Raw genomic sequence first — 15,990 nt, forward strand, 5'->3', positions numbered from 1 at the left:
ATCAAAATGCCTTTGTCGACTTGGCTCTTCTGCAGATTTTTAATTTTCATATGATTTAGTCCAGTATAGCTGGCAATGGCATAATACTACGTTAAGAAGTCAAAGTTGGTAAAACATTTTTGTCAGCATTACAGTTTCCGGTAACAGCTTAAATGCTTTAATTAATATAATGTACGAATTAATTTGTTTATTGAAAGTCAAAATATTGAATCACGGCCATCATTTCATTGTCAACAATTAAAGTAAATAGGGTGGTGGGTATGAATGTGGGACCAAGGCTTTTGAAGAGTGATCCATGAACGTGATCATGATTTAATACCATATCACTCCCAATTCCCAATTTCCACTATAAATTATCCATTCAATTACCCATATAAATTAATTTTTGACATTTGTTTTACATGAGTATTATGCTAGGCATTATTAAATTGAATTTAAAAGATGTTGATTAAGGCGTGTTTGAGTGTAATTATTGTTGTTGATTAAGCATTAGTCCCTTTTACTTATAAAATGATAAATATTTTAAGCATTAGACTATTAAGAGAATCCAAAAGTGGTTATCGTATTCATACCTGTGCCCTAAAGCCTGAAATTTGGGACCTAGCCATCCATCATACATAGAATAAACAACATATTCGCACCCAAGGTTTGATGAAATCACAAGTTGGTACCCTAAATTATATTTATTCTAATTCTCACCCTTAAAATAACACTGTTAGCAATTTTTAGGGTTTAAGGGGTGCAATTACCATAATTACCCTTAACCTAAATTAATAAATAATATTTTAACCCCTAAATTAGGATAGTTAACTTACCATTTTATTTTTAAATTATCTCAATAACACCCTCGGTCACTACACACTCTCTTGATTTTTGCCCGATCTGGGTGTTTGCGATGGCATCAAACCCCCTGGTTACCTCCATCACCTTCCTCATAGTTTTTCATCTAAAACCCCTCTGGTTCCCGATTCATTGGCCCCTCCAATCGCCGGCGCCGTTAGGCTTAGGGTTTCTCTGTTCTTCGTTGGATTCTGGTCGATTCCGACGGCAAAATTTCAATTGACCCCTATGTCCCCAGCAACCGTTTAGTCACCGTTCACTGGCCGAGAGTTCGTGTTCATCGATCATTTTTTGGTGAAGTGGTGGACGGCAAACGGTGAGCTGTCGTGGCTAGGAAGGTTAGGGGTTTTATAGGGGAGGATGTGAGGAGTCAAATGGTGGTGGTGGTTGGGGTTTTCGCCGTTCAAAACGGTCGAAAATCGACAAAAACCAGTCGCATGTCGCGACTGTTGTGGCCGGTGATCAGCGAGTGATGAGGGGTTGTGAAGGGTAAGGTTTTGTATAGGAGAGCATGGGGGTTCAAATGGTGGTGACAAGAGTGATTTTGGGTGAAAGAATCGCCAAAAAAAAGGCAAAAAATGTCGGGGATGTCGTCTGCTAACATGTGCCAGAGGACTGTTAAAGGCAGTGATCTGTTAACGTGCGCCGTCCATGCAAAATGATCAATCTACCCTTTCCGTCACTTTAAGGGTGGGAATCTAAAATAAATGTAACCAGGGGTACCAACTTGAGATTTCGTCAAACCATAGGTGAGAATTATGTCGTTTACTCTCATACATATAACAAACTCTCTGTGCAATTATTTATTTATAATCCCTTCTCTGTTACTCTTCCTTCTTCAACTTAAACACTAATGTCTGTCCAAAGATTTTTATTTTTTTTCAAACACTAAAGATAATTAATTAAGAGTGGTGGGGGCTGGCTGGGCACTAGATTTCAAAAACTGGTTGTTGAATAACAAGTTTTTAAAAGATTTTGTTAATGAAAAGTTGCTATCACACAAAGCTAAGCAGAATAAAGAGCAATAAATCAGGTTTGAAACCAGATTTTAGGTGAGTGTGAAGTATGAACATACAACCTAGCTAGGTGTGGAAACAAAAACATCAATTTTAAATTCTAGTCTCAATGCTCGAAAATTGGGTTTGTAGGATATTCAATGGTTTCCTGAGATTAGTTGAGATGTGCGCAAGCTAACCCAAATACCCCAGTTTCCTGAGATTAGTTGAGATGTGCGCAAGCTAACCCAAATACCCCAATTATNGGTGACAAATGTTGCTGCAAAAAATATGGAGGCTATAGGGTAGGGCTCTAGGGATTGGTGAAGAACACGGCAGTTGGTAAAGGTGGAGTGCAGGTGGATCAAACTCTGTCAAATCGAGTCAAACCCGTTTGACCGAGAAGAACAATCAACAAAGCTTGATTTTGGATTGTTTGATTCTTTGATGTTTGATGATTATTTCTAATTGATTGGGTTGAGAAAAATTGAAGTTTGGCTTGTGGGATAGGGCTCTGGGAACTGATAATGGTGGCCTTGCTTAGCAACCATCGTGGCCGCAACAATGGCCTCGTAAGGTCACCATCATGGCCACAACAATGGCCTTGCAAGGTCAGTCACAACCTTGTAAGGCCATCGACGACTTTGACTAGTGGGAGAGAGAAAGTGGAGGAAGTGGGTGTGGGGATAGGGGAGAGGAAGTGAGATTGGAGGTAGAGCAGAAGGTGGAAGAGAGGGGACAAACTGGTAATTTACATCTCATATATAGTTGAGGGTATATTAATAATTTTATATTTAAAGAGTGAGTATGAATGTAATTGATTATGTTAACATGACATAAAATAATTATTAAATCAAATAATGGTATTTTCGTCTTTATAATGTCTATAGTTTGTACCATATCAGTTAATAGGTTTCACTAAAGATCTTAATGGGGGGTGAAAAGGTTGTTTTTTTTGAAACCGTTGGGAAAACTTAGTTAGGCCATCATTCTCCAAAAATACTTTTAAATATTTCAAAATCTTCAAAACGAGTTCATGGAAACGGCTTTAAGCTGAAATCAAGGTTGTATAAGAAATTTAAATTTTGAATTAATGTAATTTACAAAATTACCTCATCAATAATTGAACTATTTTAAAAATGTTTTCGGCCTTCAAAATAAACCACAATATCTTCCCCATTGAATTATGCCTTTATTAGTGGCACTTGAAATTTCAAATCACATTTGGAATCCCAATTTTCAGCGTTCCCTTGTTTAAAAGGTATATTATACCATTCTAAAACTTATAAAGTGTGTTTTTTACAATGATAGAATCATAAGGAATATGATCCCCTCAAAACAATACTAAAACGAAAAATCAAATTAATTAAGAGATTCAAACTAAATCTTCTAATATTCCATTATATGTACAAACATTCAACCAACCAACATAAATATGTTAATGTCTCATCAACACAAGTTTTTTTTTACAATTAGAGATCAAAATTTACATTTTGAAGCTAAGATAATAAAACTGAAGCTGGCTTTTCTATTCAGAAATACTATGTTTACTCACGAGTTTTACTAACAGTCTTGTTACTTTTGTTAAAATTACACATAATACCCGTATTATGCATATAGTATTTGTATTATGTGTTATATTTACAAATGATAGTAAGATGGTTAATAAGATGGTGAGAAAGCATAGCATTAATGTTTTCTATTTACTAAATCATGCAATTATTATATTGGATATCCGAATCCTTGATACCCCTCTGAGGAGGAGCCTGTAGGTTGAGCAGCACTCCAATTTTGATCCTTGGATTGACCCAACGAGTTCGAATCAACGGTGCTCGTTATGTCATGTATGCTAGACCTCTTTTTCTCTTTCTTCATCGAGTTTAGACGAAGAAAGTACTTTTGAGCATGGCTAGCCACTTGAGTTGGAGTTCTTGATACGACCGCGTTTCTTGATATGCTCCTCCAATCTCCTTTCCCATATTTCTCTAAACCATATAGAAACAGCCTGAGACCAACACAAATTCAAAATTACACACCATCCCCCACTAAATCACTAATCAAATTTAACCCCATTAATTGTTTTTAATTAAACTTCTGCCCAAACCCGAAAGAACGATCTTCATTTATTCAATATCAAATAAAAAAACATTCAAGATTGGCCAATTGAACAAGAAAGCATCTAGAACTTCCTCCTCCTCAATAATATGATTCAGAAAAGTCAATAAAAATTTTAATTTTTGATATTAACAAAAATCAATTTTATATTATAAGAAACCCTGGTTAATTGAATTTTTTTTTTTTAATATAAAAATTTGGAAAAAAAAAAAGAAAAGAAATTGATAATCTGTACTAACCTATGCTCTTCTGGAGTCCAAGGAATGCCCTTCCTTCTCTCGGTCTCCTTCTCTTTAGCCTTACCCCCAAACCACATCTGACTCGTTCCAGACTCACCACTCCAGCCCGGCGAGTTCAACTCATCTTCATAATTCGGCAATTCAACCAATCCAGAGTCGATCTCTCTCAAATCACGGACCAAATCCTCGTAATGATTTTGTACGTCATCGGAATTCTTTCCAGGGACTCTACTGGCGATCTTTTCCCACCGCTCCGGCGTTTCCTCGGGAAACATGACGAGAGCGTTCTCGAAGAGCTTGTCTTCCTCCCGAGTCCATGAGGAGGAAAACGGCGACGTATTAAGGCGGTTGTGAACCATTTCGTTGGTTGATTGGTTGGTGAATAAGGTGTTTTGTTTGTTTAGAATTCTGGTTGCTATGTGAGTCAGTTTTTATGTATAGAAGAAGAAAGAGGTGGTGGCTTTTGGATTACGTTTGCAGTTTGCTTATTAGGCTACGACGGGGACCAACCCTACTTCTTAAAACACGTGTGATAGATGTATATATAACAATTAGATACAGGGTTATATACCTTACACTCCTAAAACTCTAGAAACTAACCCATGGACCCAAAATATGGTCTAGAAAGTAGAAAATGGGGACATTTTCCCACCCAAGGTTTGACGAAATGACACTTTCCCACCCCTCGTTAGGTTTTGTTATGTTTTCTGTTAATATTTTATTGAAAAGACGAAAGTAGCTTTAAAAATTTGACTTTAAAAATTTTTAATTAGCTAAAAAGTCAAAAAAGAAAAAGTTGTTAATCCTATCTAAAAAGTTAGGAGTAATACTATGAAATTGTTTAAATTTAAATGATCTTAATATTTATTTATTTATAATGTTATCAATATCCTATCACCATTATTTAATAATCTACTAAATTTATAATGTTTTTTCATTTTTCCTAATTAATATAGAAAATCAATATTTTTAATTAATTAAATAAATAAAGAAAAAAAGTATCTTTACACTTGAACTAATAAATAATCAAGTAAAGATTTTGATCTAATTAAATTTTAATTTATAATAAACTAATTAAGAAATAAACTATTTAAGGGTATTTTCGTCTTTTCAATCAAATATTAACAGAAAACACTAACAGAACCTAACGAAAAGTGGGAAAGTGTCATTTTGAAACTTGATAGGTAGGAAAGTGTCATTTTGTCAAACCTTGGGTGTGAACATGTTGTTCTCCCTAGAAACTACTATACAAACCTCCTGCGATCTACTTTGGATGTTAATTTTATTTGACTTGAATGTCTTATTTGCCCTTAAAATTTTCAACTACATTTGATTTTAAACTCCAAAACCAAATTATCCAAACTAAAGAAAAAAAAAAAAAAAATTATATATATATATATAATAAGAAAATGAGTGACGCTATTAGCCCCTGCCTTTTACTTTGTAGACCCCTTTTATAAGTTTTTTTTTCTAATTCCAATTTTATCCTCCCTAAAAATTACTAAATAGGACAAACTAAAGATAATAACTACATCTATGATATATAATTATTTCAAAATTAAACTCTAATTTTTATTCTACATTATAAAACTTTACTTTAAATTAATTTTTTTAATGTATTTTTATCAATTTTAATTTTGGTTCAACTTGCTTTCTTTTTTTGTTTTTGTTTTTTAATTGTTAGAACAAAACAAATTTGGTATTGTTTTTGAGAAGCAAGGCTAAGAAAATTATTTCATACACCCAATGTAGTCTTTGTTGATGAATAACTTAAAGAATAATGTTATGTGCACTAACCAAAAACCATACAGTCCAAGTACTAACTGACGTGGCAGACGTCTCTTATTGTCACGTCAGTTCCCCCCAAAAACTTAAAAAAAAAAAAAAAAAAAATTCAAATGTTAGTACTTGGATTAGTACAAATTGGTTAGTGCACATAGCATTACTCTAACTTAAATTATTTAATGCATCTCAATATGTTAATGGGTTTTTTTTAGAAGTGAGGTCAAATTAGATAAAATGTGGGGGTAAATAACATTACTCTAAAAAAAAAATATTAAAATCATTTTATCCGAACTTTAAAATAAATCTCTAAAATACCAAAATTATCAAAAAAAAAAAAAAAAAATCTAAATAATAGAAAACTATACAAAATAGTTTTACATAACTATACTAGGGTTTTAGCTTTCTAATAACTTTTTAATTTTTACACAAAAATATTTAAGATTAGTTTTTGAAAAAAAAAAAACTTATATTTAAAAAATTAAAAACTAAAAAAAAAAAAAAAAAAATCTAGGTTATGGCAAAACCAAAACCATCCACAAGACTAGACATTAGCTAGCATCATCAACAAAACCATTCCTCATTGACGTTGACCTAGAGCCCGTTTGACTAAGCTTATAAGTAGTTAGTGCTTATAAGCTAATTCGAGCTTATAAACATTTGAAATTTAAGTGATTACGTGTTTGGTTAAAGTACTTATAAGTGATTGATAAATAATTAACACGTTTGGTAAAATGTAGTTTATAAGTACATTTTATTATTAAAATGACTAAAAATGATACTACGCTATTTTATCAAATAATAAATTATATTAATTCAATTTTTCACTATAACATTATCAAAATATATTTCGATCATATTACAATATAATTTAATTTTAGAATTAAATAAACAAATACTTTATATAAAATATTTTATTAAAAATTTATATGAATAATTTTTAGATTCTTTATACAAAATAAACTAATGAACAAATCTAAAAATAAGGGTATAGGGTAGAATTTTAAAATTAAAAAGGAGTAATGTTATAATATACTTAATCAAAGTAGCTTATAAGCAAAAAAAAAAAAAAGTATCTTCCCCCAACTTATTTCTTTTGGTTTATAAGCCCCAAAAGTTTACAAACAAACATGTCAGTTTAGTTTTAGAGCTTATAATCTAGTTTTACTAACTTATAGTAATTGCTGACCAAGCCATGTGTTTGCTTGACCGGTAGCACTTGCCAATGATGGCTCGATTTTGCCATGTTTAGGCAAATCGATGAAATTCTTTGTCCGGCCAACTAGCTTGCCTTGGATTTGGCCATGGCAAGCCTAATTCAAGCCAAACGCTACTAACGGCCAAGCTATAATTTTATTTTATTTTATTATTTTTTGAAAAATTTAAAAACTTTTTAAAGTATTTTGAATCTCTTTAAAGTTTTCTATTTCTCATATTAGTTTCCCTTTCTAGTTTTTTATTAAAAATTTTAGTATTTTATACAATTTAATAATTTTTAAAAAATTTAACATGTCAAAAGTCAAATTTTTTTTTTTTTTTTTAGTAACCGGGGTGTCCAGACCACTTGCGTGTACCTCAACTAATCATCGGGGTCTATTGAATACCTTACAAGCCGAAAGGATCAGGTAACCCATAATGTTATTGGGATAGATAGCCCTAAAGTTTGAATCCAAGAACTCAAGGAAGAGAGCAAACCTTCTTGATCGCGAGGCCAACCCCTTGAGGTTCAAATTTAACAACCAAAATAAACGAAGAGGTCTACACGGTAGTTCATGGACTTTTTGAGGTCCATGTATTTTCTTGAGTTTGTGGGAGTGTAAATGGAACTAACCCTAAGGTGGTCTTTACTTGGTAGAACGTATGGAAATGGGAATACGGATGGGTTTGGGGATGGGGATGGGAATGGCAATATGTGAAAGAATAAAATATGATTACATTGTTTACTTCTAAAAATAAGTAGAGATGAAATAGAATAAAATTTATACTTTTTGGATAAAATTTCCCTTAACTTTAAATGATTATACATATATATTTTTATCATAATATGAAATTTATATAAATTAATTAAACATAAATCACCACATAATTTAATATATTTCAAAAAATATTTAAATTGAAATTAATTATTATAAATAAAACTGATATATTATTAACTTATTTTATTTCATAAATATAAATATTATTTTTTATTTAAATAATCATTTTTCTAAAAATTTAAGAACCGGTCAACGTTGGTCAAAGTTGTCAGATAGCAACGTTTCTTCAAATTTTTGGCGTCATCGCCGACACATGAAGGCTTTTTGTCCATTAATCTTTTGATCTGGGTGGAAATCCAATGTTGAATACTGATGTTTGGACGTCATGCGTGATAATTATATCTTTCATCGCCATGATTGACATCCATACATTAGTTGTCGACGACCTGTTTTTGCCCAGACCGATTGATGATGGGCAAAAAGTGTTAATGTGCCAGTGATGATGCTAGAAATGTGAATGAACATTGTTAGCCAGCAACTTTGATCGGTATTGACATGTTTTGAAAATTTGAAAATTTTAAATAAAAATAATTTTTATAAAAATTTATTTTATATTTTTTAGTAAAAAATATTTTTTTTTAACTTTTAATAAAGAACTTATTTTATTTTATTTTAATAAATAGTAAATTATAAAATATTTAATATTTAATTAAATCATTAAGGAGTAACATGAGAATATTTGTTTGAAATAGGGGCAAGGAGGGAATTTGTGCTCATTCTTTGCCCTTGGGATACCCATTCCTCCGGAATTTGGGAGGAATGGGATACCCTCATTTTTGGGGGAATGAGCATTCCATGGAATACTCATTCCCCAAAAATTTGTCAAAGTAAACAGGGAATAGACATTCCCTTGAAAATTGTGACGTAAACACACGCTACAATTTGCATGTGATTTTTCAAATGTCGACAAAACTTTTTTCTTTTTTTTCTTTTCTATGTTTCAATTTTATTTGAAATAAATTAACGTCAAATTCGACAACTAACATGACACAAAATTTATAGAACGTTTTCAATTGAGTTTTTTTTTTTAATTCTTTTATCTTTCAAACTTAAGTTTTTCCTTAAAGCAAAGGTTCATAAAAAAAATAATCTAACATTGCTAAAGATCTGATACGTTTACAAGTCCTAAAACACTTATAAACATAAGTGGATAAGGAATTACAAATCTTAAAACACTTGTTAATTCGGTTGAATTGAAGAAATTCACTCCAAGTCCTAAAACACTTGGTTTGTGGAATGTAAAAAGCAATGGAGGCTATTCGGCCTAAGCAAGTTCCAAGGAGGGAGAGAGTCCAAACATTACTCAAGCCACTCCAAGTCCAAGCACAACAAAGGAAGCTCAAGTCCACAAAGAAAGAAGTCTAGGTATTGAAAAAGCTCGATTAAGCCCAAGTTGCATTCCAAAGAGAAAGATCCACATGATCCCTTATTGGATTTATTTACATGATTTTCAAGGCCTAAATTCTTAGAGTATCTTTCATATAAATAAAGAGCATCTTTATTAATTTTTAAATATAAAGTATACAATTTTTATTCAAATCCAATAGACTCTTTAAATTTAATGAAGATGCTCTTTATTTTTAAGAATGAGACTTAATTGGAGAGAGAATTAATAAATAAAATGCATAGGAACTTGTAGTTTATTAATTAAAATTAGGATAGAGAGTGAAATTTGACTCTCTAAATGTGGAGAGCCAAACTCACTCTCTAATTTATATTTTAAAGATAAAGAGCATGTTGGACTCTTGTTTTTATGGATAGATTCTTTATAATAAAGAGTTTATGTCATATAAAGAGTCATTTGGAGATGCTCTTACACTCTCATTAATAGACTTAATTAGGACCATTGATTAGCTTTTAATTTAATAGAAACAAGCTTAGATAACTAATGGGGTGGTTAAAGACATAGATCCTAGAATTAGAGAATTGTGTCTCTTTTACATTAAATAGGCATGACCTTACTTTTTGAACAAATGCCTTGTAATATTTAGCTAATTTTATTTTATTTTCTTGTATTTATAATTTACTTGTTTATCCTTGTATTTGCCTATATAAGGGTAACTATTTAGTTTTTGGAAATATATGAAATTGGTTTATCCATTTGAGAGAACTTTTGTATTCTTGATTGTGCATTTTTTAACCAAGTTTTGGCAAGGAGATTTGGTGGTAAATAAATTCAAGTTGGTGGAGCAATTCCTTTATGCTTGAAATGTTTTTACTCGTCTTGGTCCTAATTTGCAAGTAAGTATGAGTTTGTTCTTGTTTTGTGTTTGACTGAATTTCAACTTGGATTTATGACATGTTTTGTTGTTGAATTGGTTGGATTTGGATCAAGATGCAACCACTATATTTTCATAATTATAAATAAAATTATAAAAGTTTATTTATCTTAGATTTATTTTAAAAAAGATGTTGATTCCCCCTTGAATGTTCACTTTCGGATCATGCTTTCCGGTTTCACCTTATCCACTTTCATGACACGGTTGGCATTTATGTCCCGGGATCTGTTTATCTTTCTTTAACTTTTCTAAAAGCTATTATTATACAACCAAGTTAAAACTATTATTCTTATCCATATTAAACTCTTTTAGAAAATATTCCAATCCAAACATACTCTTTTTTCGTTCAACTTGAACCCACAAGTAGGCCGGCGGTCCAAGCTTAGTTGCTTAAAAGTTAAAGCGCTTTTTTTTTTTTGTGGGCAGATATGATACTTCTTTTCGACCGTCAAATTTGGTTCATGCATTTCGAAATCTGTTTGTGGTTGAAATAAAGTTTACTCTTGTGAGTGCTACTAAAGTTTACTCTTGTGATTGCTACTAAAACCCTTGTATAATTGCCAATTTTGTGGTAAGCCCCCATACATATGGGAAATGCAACATTAGCCTCACAAACCCCAAGAGGTTGGCTTAACAGCCAAAGAGGTTTAATTATTGGGTTCAAACATTGGGGTCACCTACCACAATAACATTGTGACTTACCTGATCCTTTGGGCTTTTATGGTGTTCAATGAACCATAGAGAATTAGTTGAAGTGCGTTCAAGCTGGCACGAACTGAGGCTCAACTTTGTTAATGATATATTCCCATTGTTCAACTTATTGTAACTCAATCATCAAAATTCCCTTACATACATAACACTTAACAATTACCATCTCCATTTCAATTATTTCCTCAACGTCTTCACTTTCACTCTCTCTTACTCCCCTCTTCTCTACAAACTTCTCTAAACCTTGGACTCAATCCCTAACATTTTCAAGTGAAGGAACTCCATTGAAATCCACATTCTAGAGTTTTGTTTATGAGATGCTTAGAGTTTTAGTACATTACACTGTTTTGGTTAGATTAGGTTTAATCAACATATTCTATTCCATTAGCAATAGTTTTTTAATATGAAATTGTGTTTATTAAAGAAAATTTTGTTATGTGGATGATGGGTTATGTTGGGTTTGTAAGAAATTGAATGTACAAAGCAAAATCAATATAAAAAGTCAGCTTCGTCTTTTCGATATGTTAAAAATATAAGTAAACTTTAGTTGAGATGCGCGTAAACTGATCCGAACACCTCGATTATTAAAAAAAAAAAAAAAAAAAAAAATCTTCCTTCCTTGAAAATTTGTTTATGAGCAAGGAAGAAAATTGTTTTTCTTACTCATAATTCAAAGTGGCAATAAGTATAAGTAAAAGGTAAAAGTGAATTATGCCAAAGTGTTTTTCTTCCTTACTCGTAATTCAATTACAAGAAAAAGTTGGGATGCAAACCCATGTAATAGTTGAATTGACAAATTAATTACTTATCCCTAAATTCTATAATTAAGAAGATGTTGCCAAATCAATTGTCACATAGATTTAGATACATATTTGTGATCTTAACTTTGTATATATAAAATTATTTTTGCATACAAGATTGAATACTAAATAGTTGAATATTTAGCAAATTGCATGGGTCGCATTATTGTTTGCGATCCATGCCAACGTGTAGAAGAGTGACTTTAGCCCCGGCTTGCCTACCCAAAGGCACTCACCCCAAGGGCCCCCCAATTAATTTTTTTTATTTGACCTTCAAATAAAATATGTACATTTTCAAAAGTTAAGATTATTGAATTAGCTATACGTGTTCAAACCCCTTTTCGTTTCGTTAAAATACACCCTTAAATTAATGTTAAAACGTTAATTAATTTAAGGAATATCAAATAATTTGCTCATGATCTATACTGTTATACAAGTAGTAGAAGTGACCACTGACCACATCGTTTTAACTTTGAATGCTACATTTTTTCTTTTGAATAATTTATAACCTCATTTTATAAAAAGAATAAAAATGAGTGTCAAAGCAGCTGGAAACGAAAACACTTGTGATTGTCATTATACATGTACAAACTATTCCCTATAAATTGATGTGATAACCTTGCATGTTTAACACATCATTATCCTCTAATTTGTTAAGTTTATCCTTAATTTAAAATTATCTAATCACATCAGTTTATATGAAAAAGTTTGTCTTTGTAGTCGGGGGGCGACGGGAGTCAAAGAGGGTCAACTGACCCTCTTTTAAAAGTAAATAACAAAAAAACTTCAATCCACCAAATAAGTTAAAACTCTTTTTTTTTTTGGACTGTCAAACTCGAAACTAAAACCCTATGTCTCTGCTCCCCAGACCGGTTCTTTCTCTTCAACAGCCTAGGTTTCAAATTTTTTCCTTCATCTACACAAACAAGTGCAGTTTTCTCCCACCTATCAAGCAAACAAGCCATTTTTTTCTTCAATTTGTTAGTTAATACTAATACATTTTATATTTGTATTCTTTTATTTTGAAAGTTTAAGGTTAAATTATAGATTAAGATTTAGAAAGATGAAATTGTCATTGGGACCACAAATTGTACCCAATATTTTTTTTTTTTCTAATTTGTGATGATATATTAAAGTTAGAGGAAGTAAAAATATATTTTTTATAGTTGTTTTGAAGAAGATATTTTTTAAAGTTGTTTTGGAGTTAGCCTTAGAAGTTAGAACCACTAACATGTATTGGCCAATTTTGTGTTGTTTTTTTATGGAGAACATGGGTTTTTGGGATCATATTGTTTTACTCATTTTTATACTTGTTATAAAAAAGTGTTTGATTCAAATGGGAGTTAACTTTAATTGTTTTACAAGTGTTATGAAAAAGTGGACTTAACTGTACAAGTGTTTGGTTATTTGAATATATTTTTTACATATATCAATTCAATTTTAGCCAATGTATATAATGTAAGATTTATTTAAAAAAATATTACATAAGATCTATTTTAATTCAATTTCTATTACTTTAATTTAATTTAATTTTTGTTAAAGTATTTAAAAATTAGAAAAAGAAATAGACATACTTGTGATGTGTATGCGTTGTTAGAGTACTTTAACTTATTAGCTTTACAAATTTTTATAGTAGTTATAATTTCACTTATATTAATAATTATTATTGTATACATAGATTATTGTTTTTGTTTGGTTTATATTGAGAACATAGCTTATTTTGTATACAATAATTATTATTGTATACATAGATTATTGTTATTGTTTGGTTTCCTTCTAAGTATTTTGGTAGATTTCAAGACGATTTGTTGTTCCTTGGTTTAGTGAATTAATTTGAACAATGGTTGAAATATAGTGTAGTGAAAGATGTTGCGTTTTGTCTTTATTACTATCTTTTTAAGCCAGATGGTGATAAAGGGGGTGGTGATTGCTGTAATATCCCACTTGAGGTACGTATTTAAGATTTGTTGTATTAGTTAAAAGTTTATTGTTTCAACTTAAATTGAGTTTGTATGTGGAGTTGGTTGAATTGTTGCCTTGAAATGGGTTGAGTTTTGGTGAAGTTGGAAATTTAAACTTCGCCGGGGCGAAGAAGAAACTTCGCCGCGGCGAGGAGGAGAAGTGGCACTATGGGTAGATTCTGCCTTATTTCGCCGAGGCGACGAAAATGCTTCGCCGCGGCGAAGAGCCTAAAACAAAGATTCTTGAGTTTTCTAGAGAATTCTCTTTTGGGACACAATGACCATTCTACCCCTAATTAGTGGAAAAGTGGGAGTAAAATGAAAGGAAATTTAGTAGAGATTGTGTTTGAATGGGGTGTAGTTGTAAAGAATCAAAGGATATAGATGGAATTTTCAAGAAAGGACAAGGGCAAAATGGGAAATGAGCTTATAATATGAATTAAAAGAGTAAGTGTAGAGAAAGCCCTTATTCATTTCATTCCACCGCCTCTTCCAATTGCCCATATTCTCTCAATTTCCCACCCAATTTTCCAAGAGTTCTAAGGGATTTAAGAGGGGTTTTGAGTAAGAGTTCATCTAAACGCTTTCTAAGGTAAAGTTCATCATGCTTTAGATGTGAGTTTTCTTGTATTTATAGTGAAGTCTTATTGTGTTGTTGCTGCCCTTGTGGTTGTTTTGAGTTGTAGAGAGAGACAAGCCCACAAAGGGAAGGAAAAGTGCTAAGGAACCCATCTTTGCACAGTAGTAAATCCAACCAAGTTGAGTTATGACTAAGCTTTGAGTAGAGACTTATTTTAATTATATATGTACATGGTAACCTACTGAAAATTGAGATGAGATGTGTGCTTAGTCTTAGTAGTTGGGTATGATTAAATATGAGAAGTGTTGTTGATATGTGTATTGAGAATGAGTTTGAGATGAAGTTTGAGAGATGTTATGTGAAGCTTTTTGGGAGTGCTTTTCTTCACAGGGTTATGAGTAATTGAGGGAGTTTTTCCCCAATTTGGATGGCTAGAAAATGAAGTTTAGTATATTTTTCGTAGGTGTTTATATGCACATGGTGTTTGAGGAAATGCCTAAGTGAAATCTGCCCTGTCACTGCCGTAACTTTCTGATGTATTTTTGAGTATCTTACGGTTCGAACTGGGCTGAGACCAAAACAGAGAAGTTGTTATCCCTGTTTCTAAGCTTTGAAACGAAGACCATAACCGTAGTAATCCGAGGTGTTAATGAAGTTATGGCCGTTTTAGTGTGACTGGTGCAGAATGACTGTTTTGAGGAAATCTTGTAGTTGGCATTTCATTAGTGATTAGGGAGCATGAGATAGCTCTACACCTTTGTTTATACACTTGAGAAGTAGCTTGAGATTTAGTATAGAATGGAGTATAAGTTCTTAAGAGTTAAGAGAAAGAGAATAGAGTAGGTTGTGCGATGGGGACCCGTGAGTAAGGGTAGAGTATTCCCGCATGTACGCCATTGAGAGAGCGGCATGAGTATCAGATAGAGAAGTGGTGTAGCCCGTGAGAGTGCATGCGGATGAGGGCTATACCCGAGTACCCGAGAGAGAGAGATTATTCACTCACATGGCCAAGGGTTCCGAATCCATGCATAACCGAGTCCGATCGGCTAGAGTGATAGAGGTCACGTAGAGCGGAGTGAGTCCCGGCCGACCCCCGTTGAGATGGGGTCGTGATTTATGAAAAAGTTATGAGAAAAGAGTTTCTAAGAAAAGAGAAAGAGGAAAGAAAGACGTACCCAAAGAGATATTGAACGAGAATTGTAAGGAAAGAATTAGAGATAGAGAGTTACGGGCTAGCATGAGCAGAGGATTTACTTACTGAGCATTGTTTAGTGCTCACCCCGTTGTTTTCTTATGTTTTGCAGGACCTAGTGAGGGCACTGTCGATGGATGTCGGCGTGCGAGGGAGTGGCTCACACTGTCCCTGATGTTTGATGACTTTTTTGTAGTTATATATATTTTGTGTAAAAATGTATATGTTTGTAAAGAGTATGTATATAGTTTAATAAAAGAAAACTTGGGCCCAATTTCTTTATGTATTTTTATATGTATTTCAGTATAATCTTTTGAGTATTAGTGGCTATTACATTTTTGGTATCAGAGCCGAGATTTTGGATTTGACAGTGTGCCATTCTTCTCGCTACGACGTCCGATAGCCGACTTGTGTGAGTTAATTCTTTCCTTACTTTAAGTGTTCTATGAAGATCAAGTATGGT

At 32.3% G+C, this 15,990-nt stretch overlaps 1 protein-coding gene across 2 annotated transcripts; it reads right to left on the reverse strand.

The window, feature by feature from the left end:
- Positions 1-3,215: 3,215 nt before the first annotated feature.
- Positions 3,216-4,677, reverse strand: LOC116110677 (protein RADIALIS-like 4). 2 transcript variants are annotated; one of them, XM_031396901.1, is made up of 3 exons: positions 4,190-4,670; positions 3,540-3,840; positions 3,216-3,368 (listed from the first exon to the last, which is right to left on the reverse strand). In XM_031396901.1, the coding sequence occupies exons 1-2, from the start codon at positions 4,546-4,548 to the stop codon at positions 3,558-3,560; spliced, it is 642 nt and encodes a 213-aa protein (XP_031252761.1). In that variant the 5' UTR covers positions 4,549-4,670; the 3' UTR covers positions 3,216-3,368; positions 3,540-3,557. The 2 variants fall into 2 exon arrangements, with proteins under 2 accessions (XP_031252761.1, XP_031252762.1); XM_031396902.1 differs by lacking the exon at positions 3,216-3,368 and having other exon boundaries at positions 3,705-3,820; positions 4,190-4,677.
- Positions 4,678-15,990: the final 11,313 nt, after the last annotated feature.

This window comes from Pistacia vera, unplaced genomic scaffold, assembly GCF_008641045.1.
Source record: "Pistacia vera cultivar Batoury unplaced genomic scaffold, PisVer_v2 Contig609, whole genome shotgun sequence".
Taxonomy (NCBI): domain Eukaryota; kingdom Viridiplantae; phylum Streptophyta; class Magnoliopsida; order Sapindales; family Anacardiaceae; genus Pistacia; species Pistacia vera.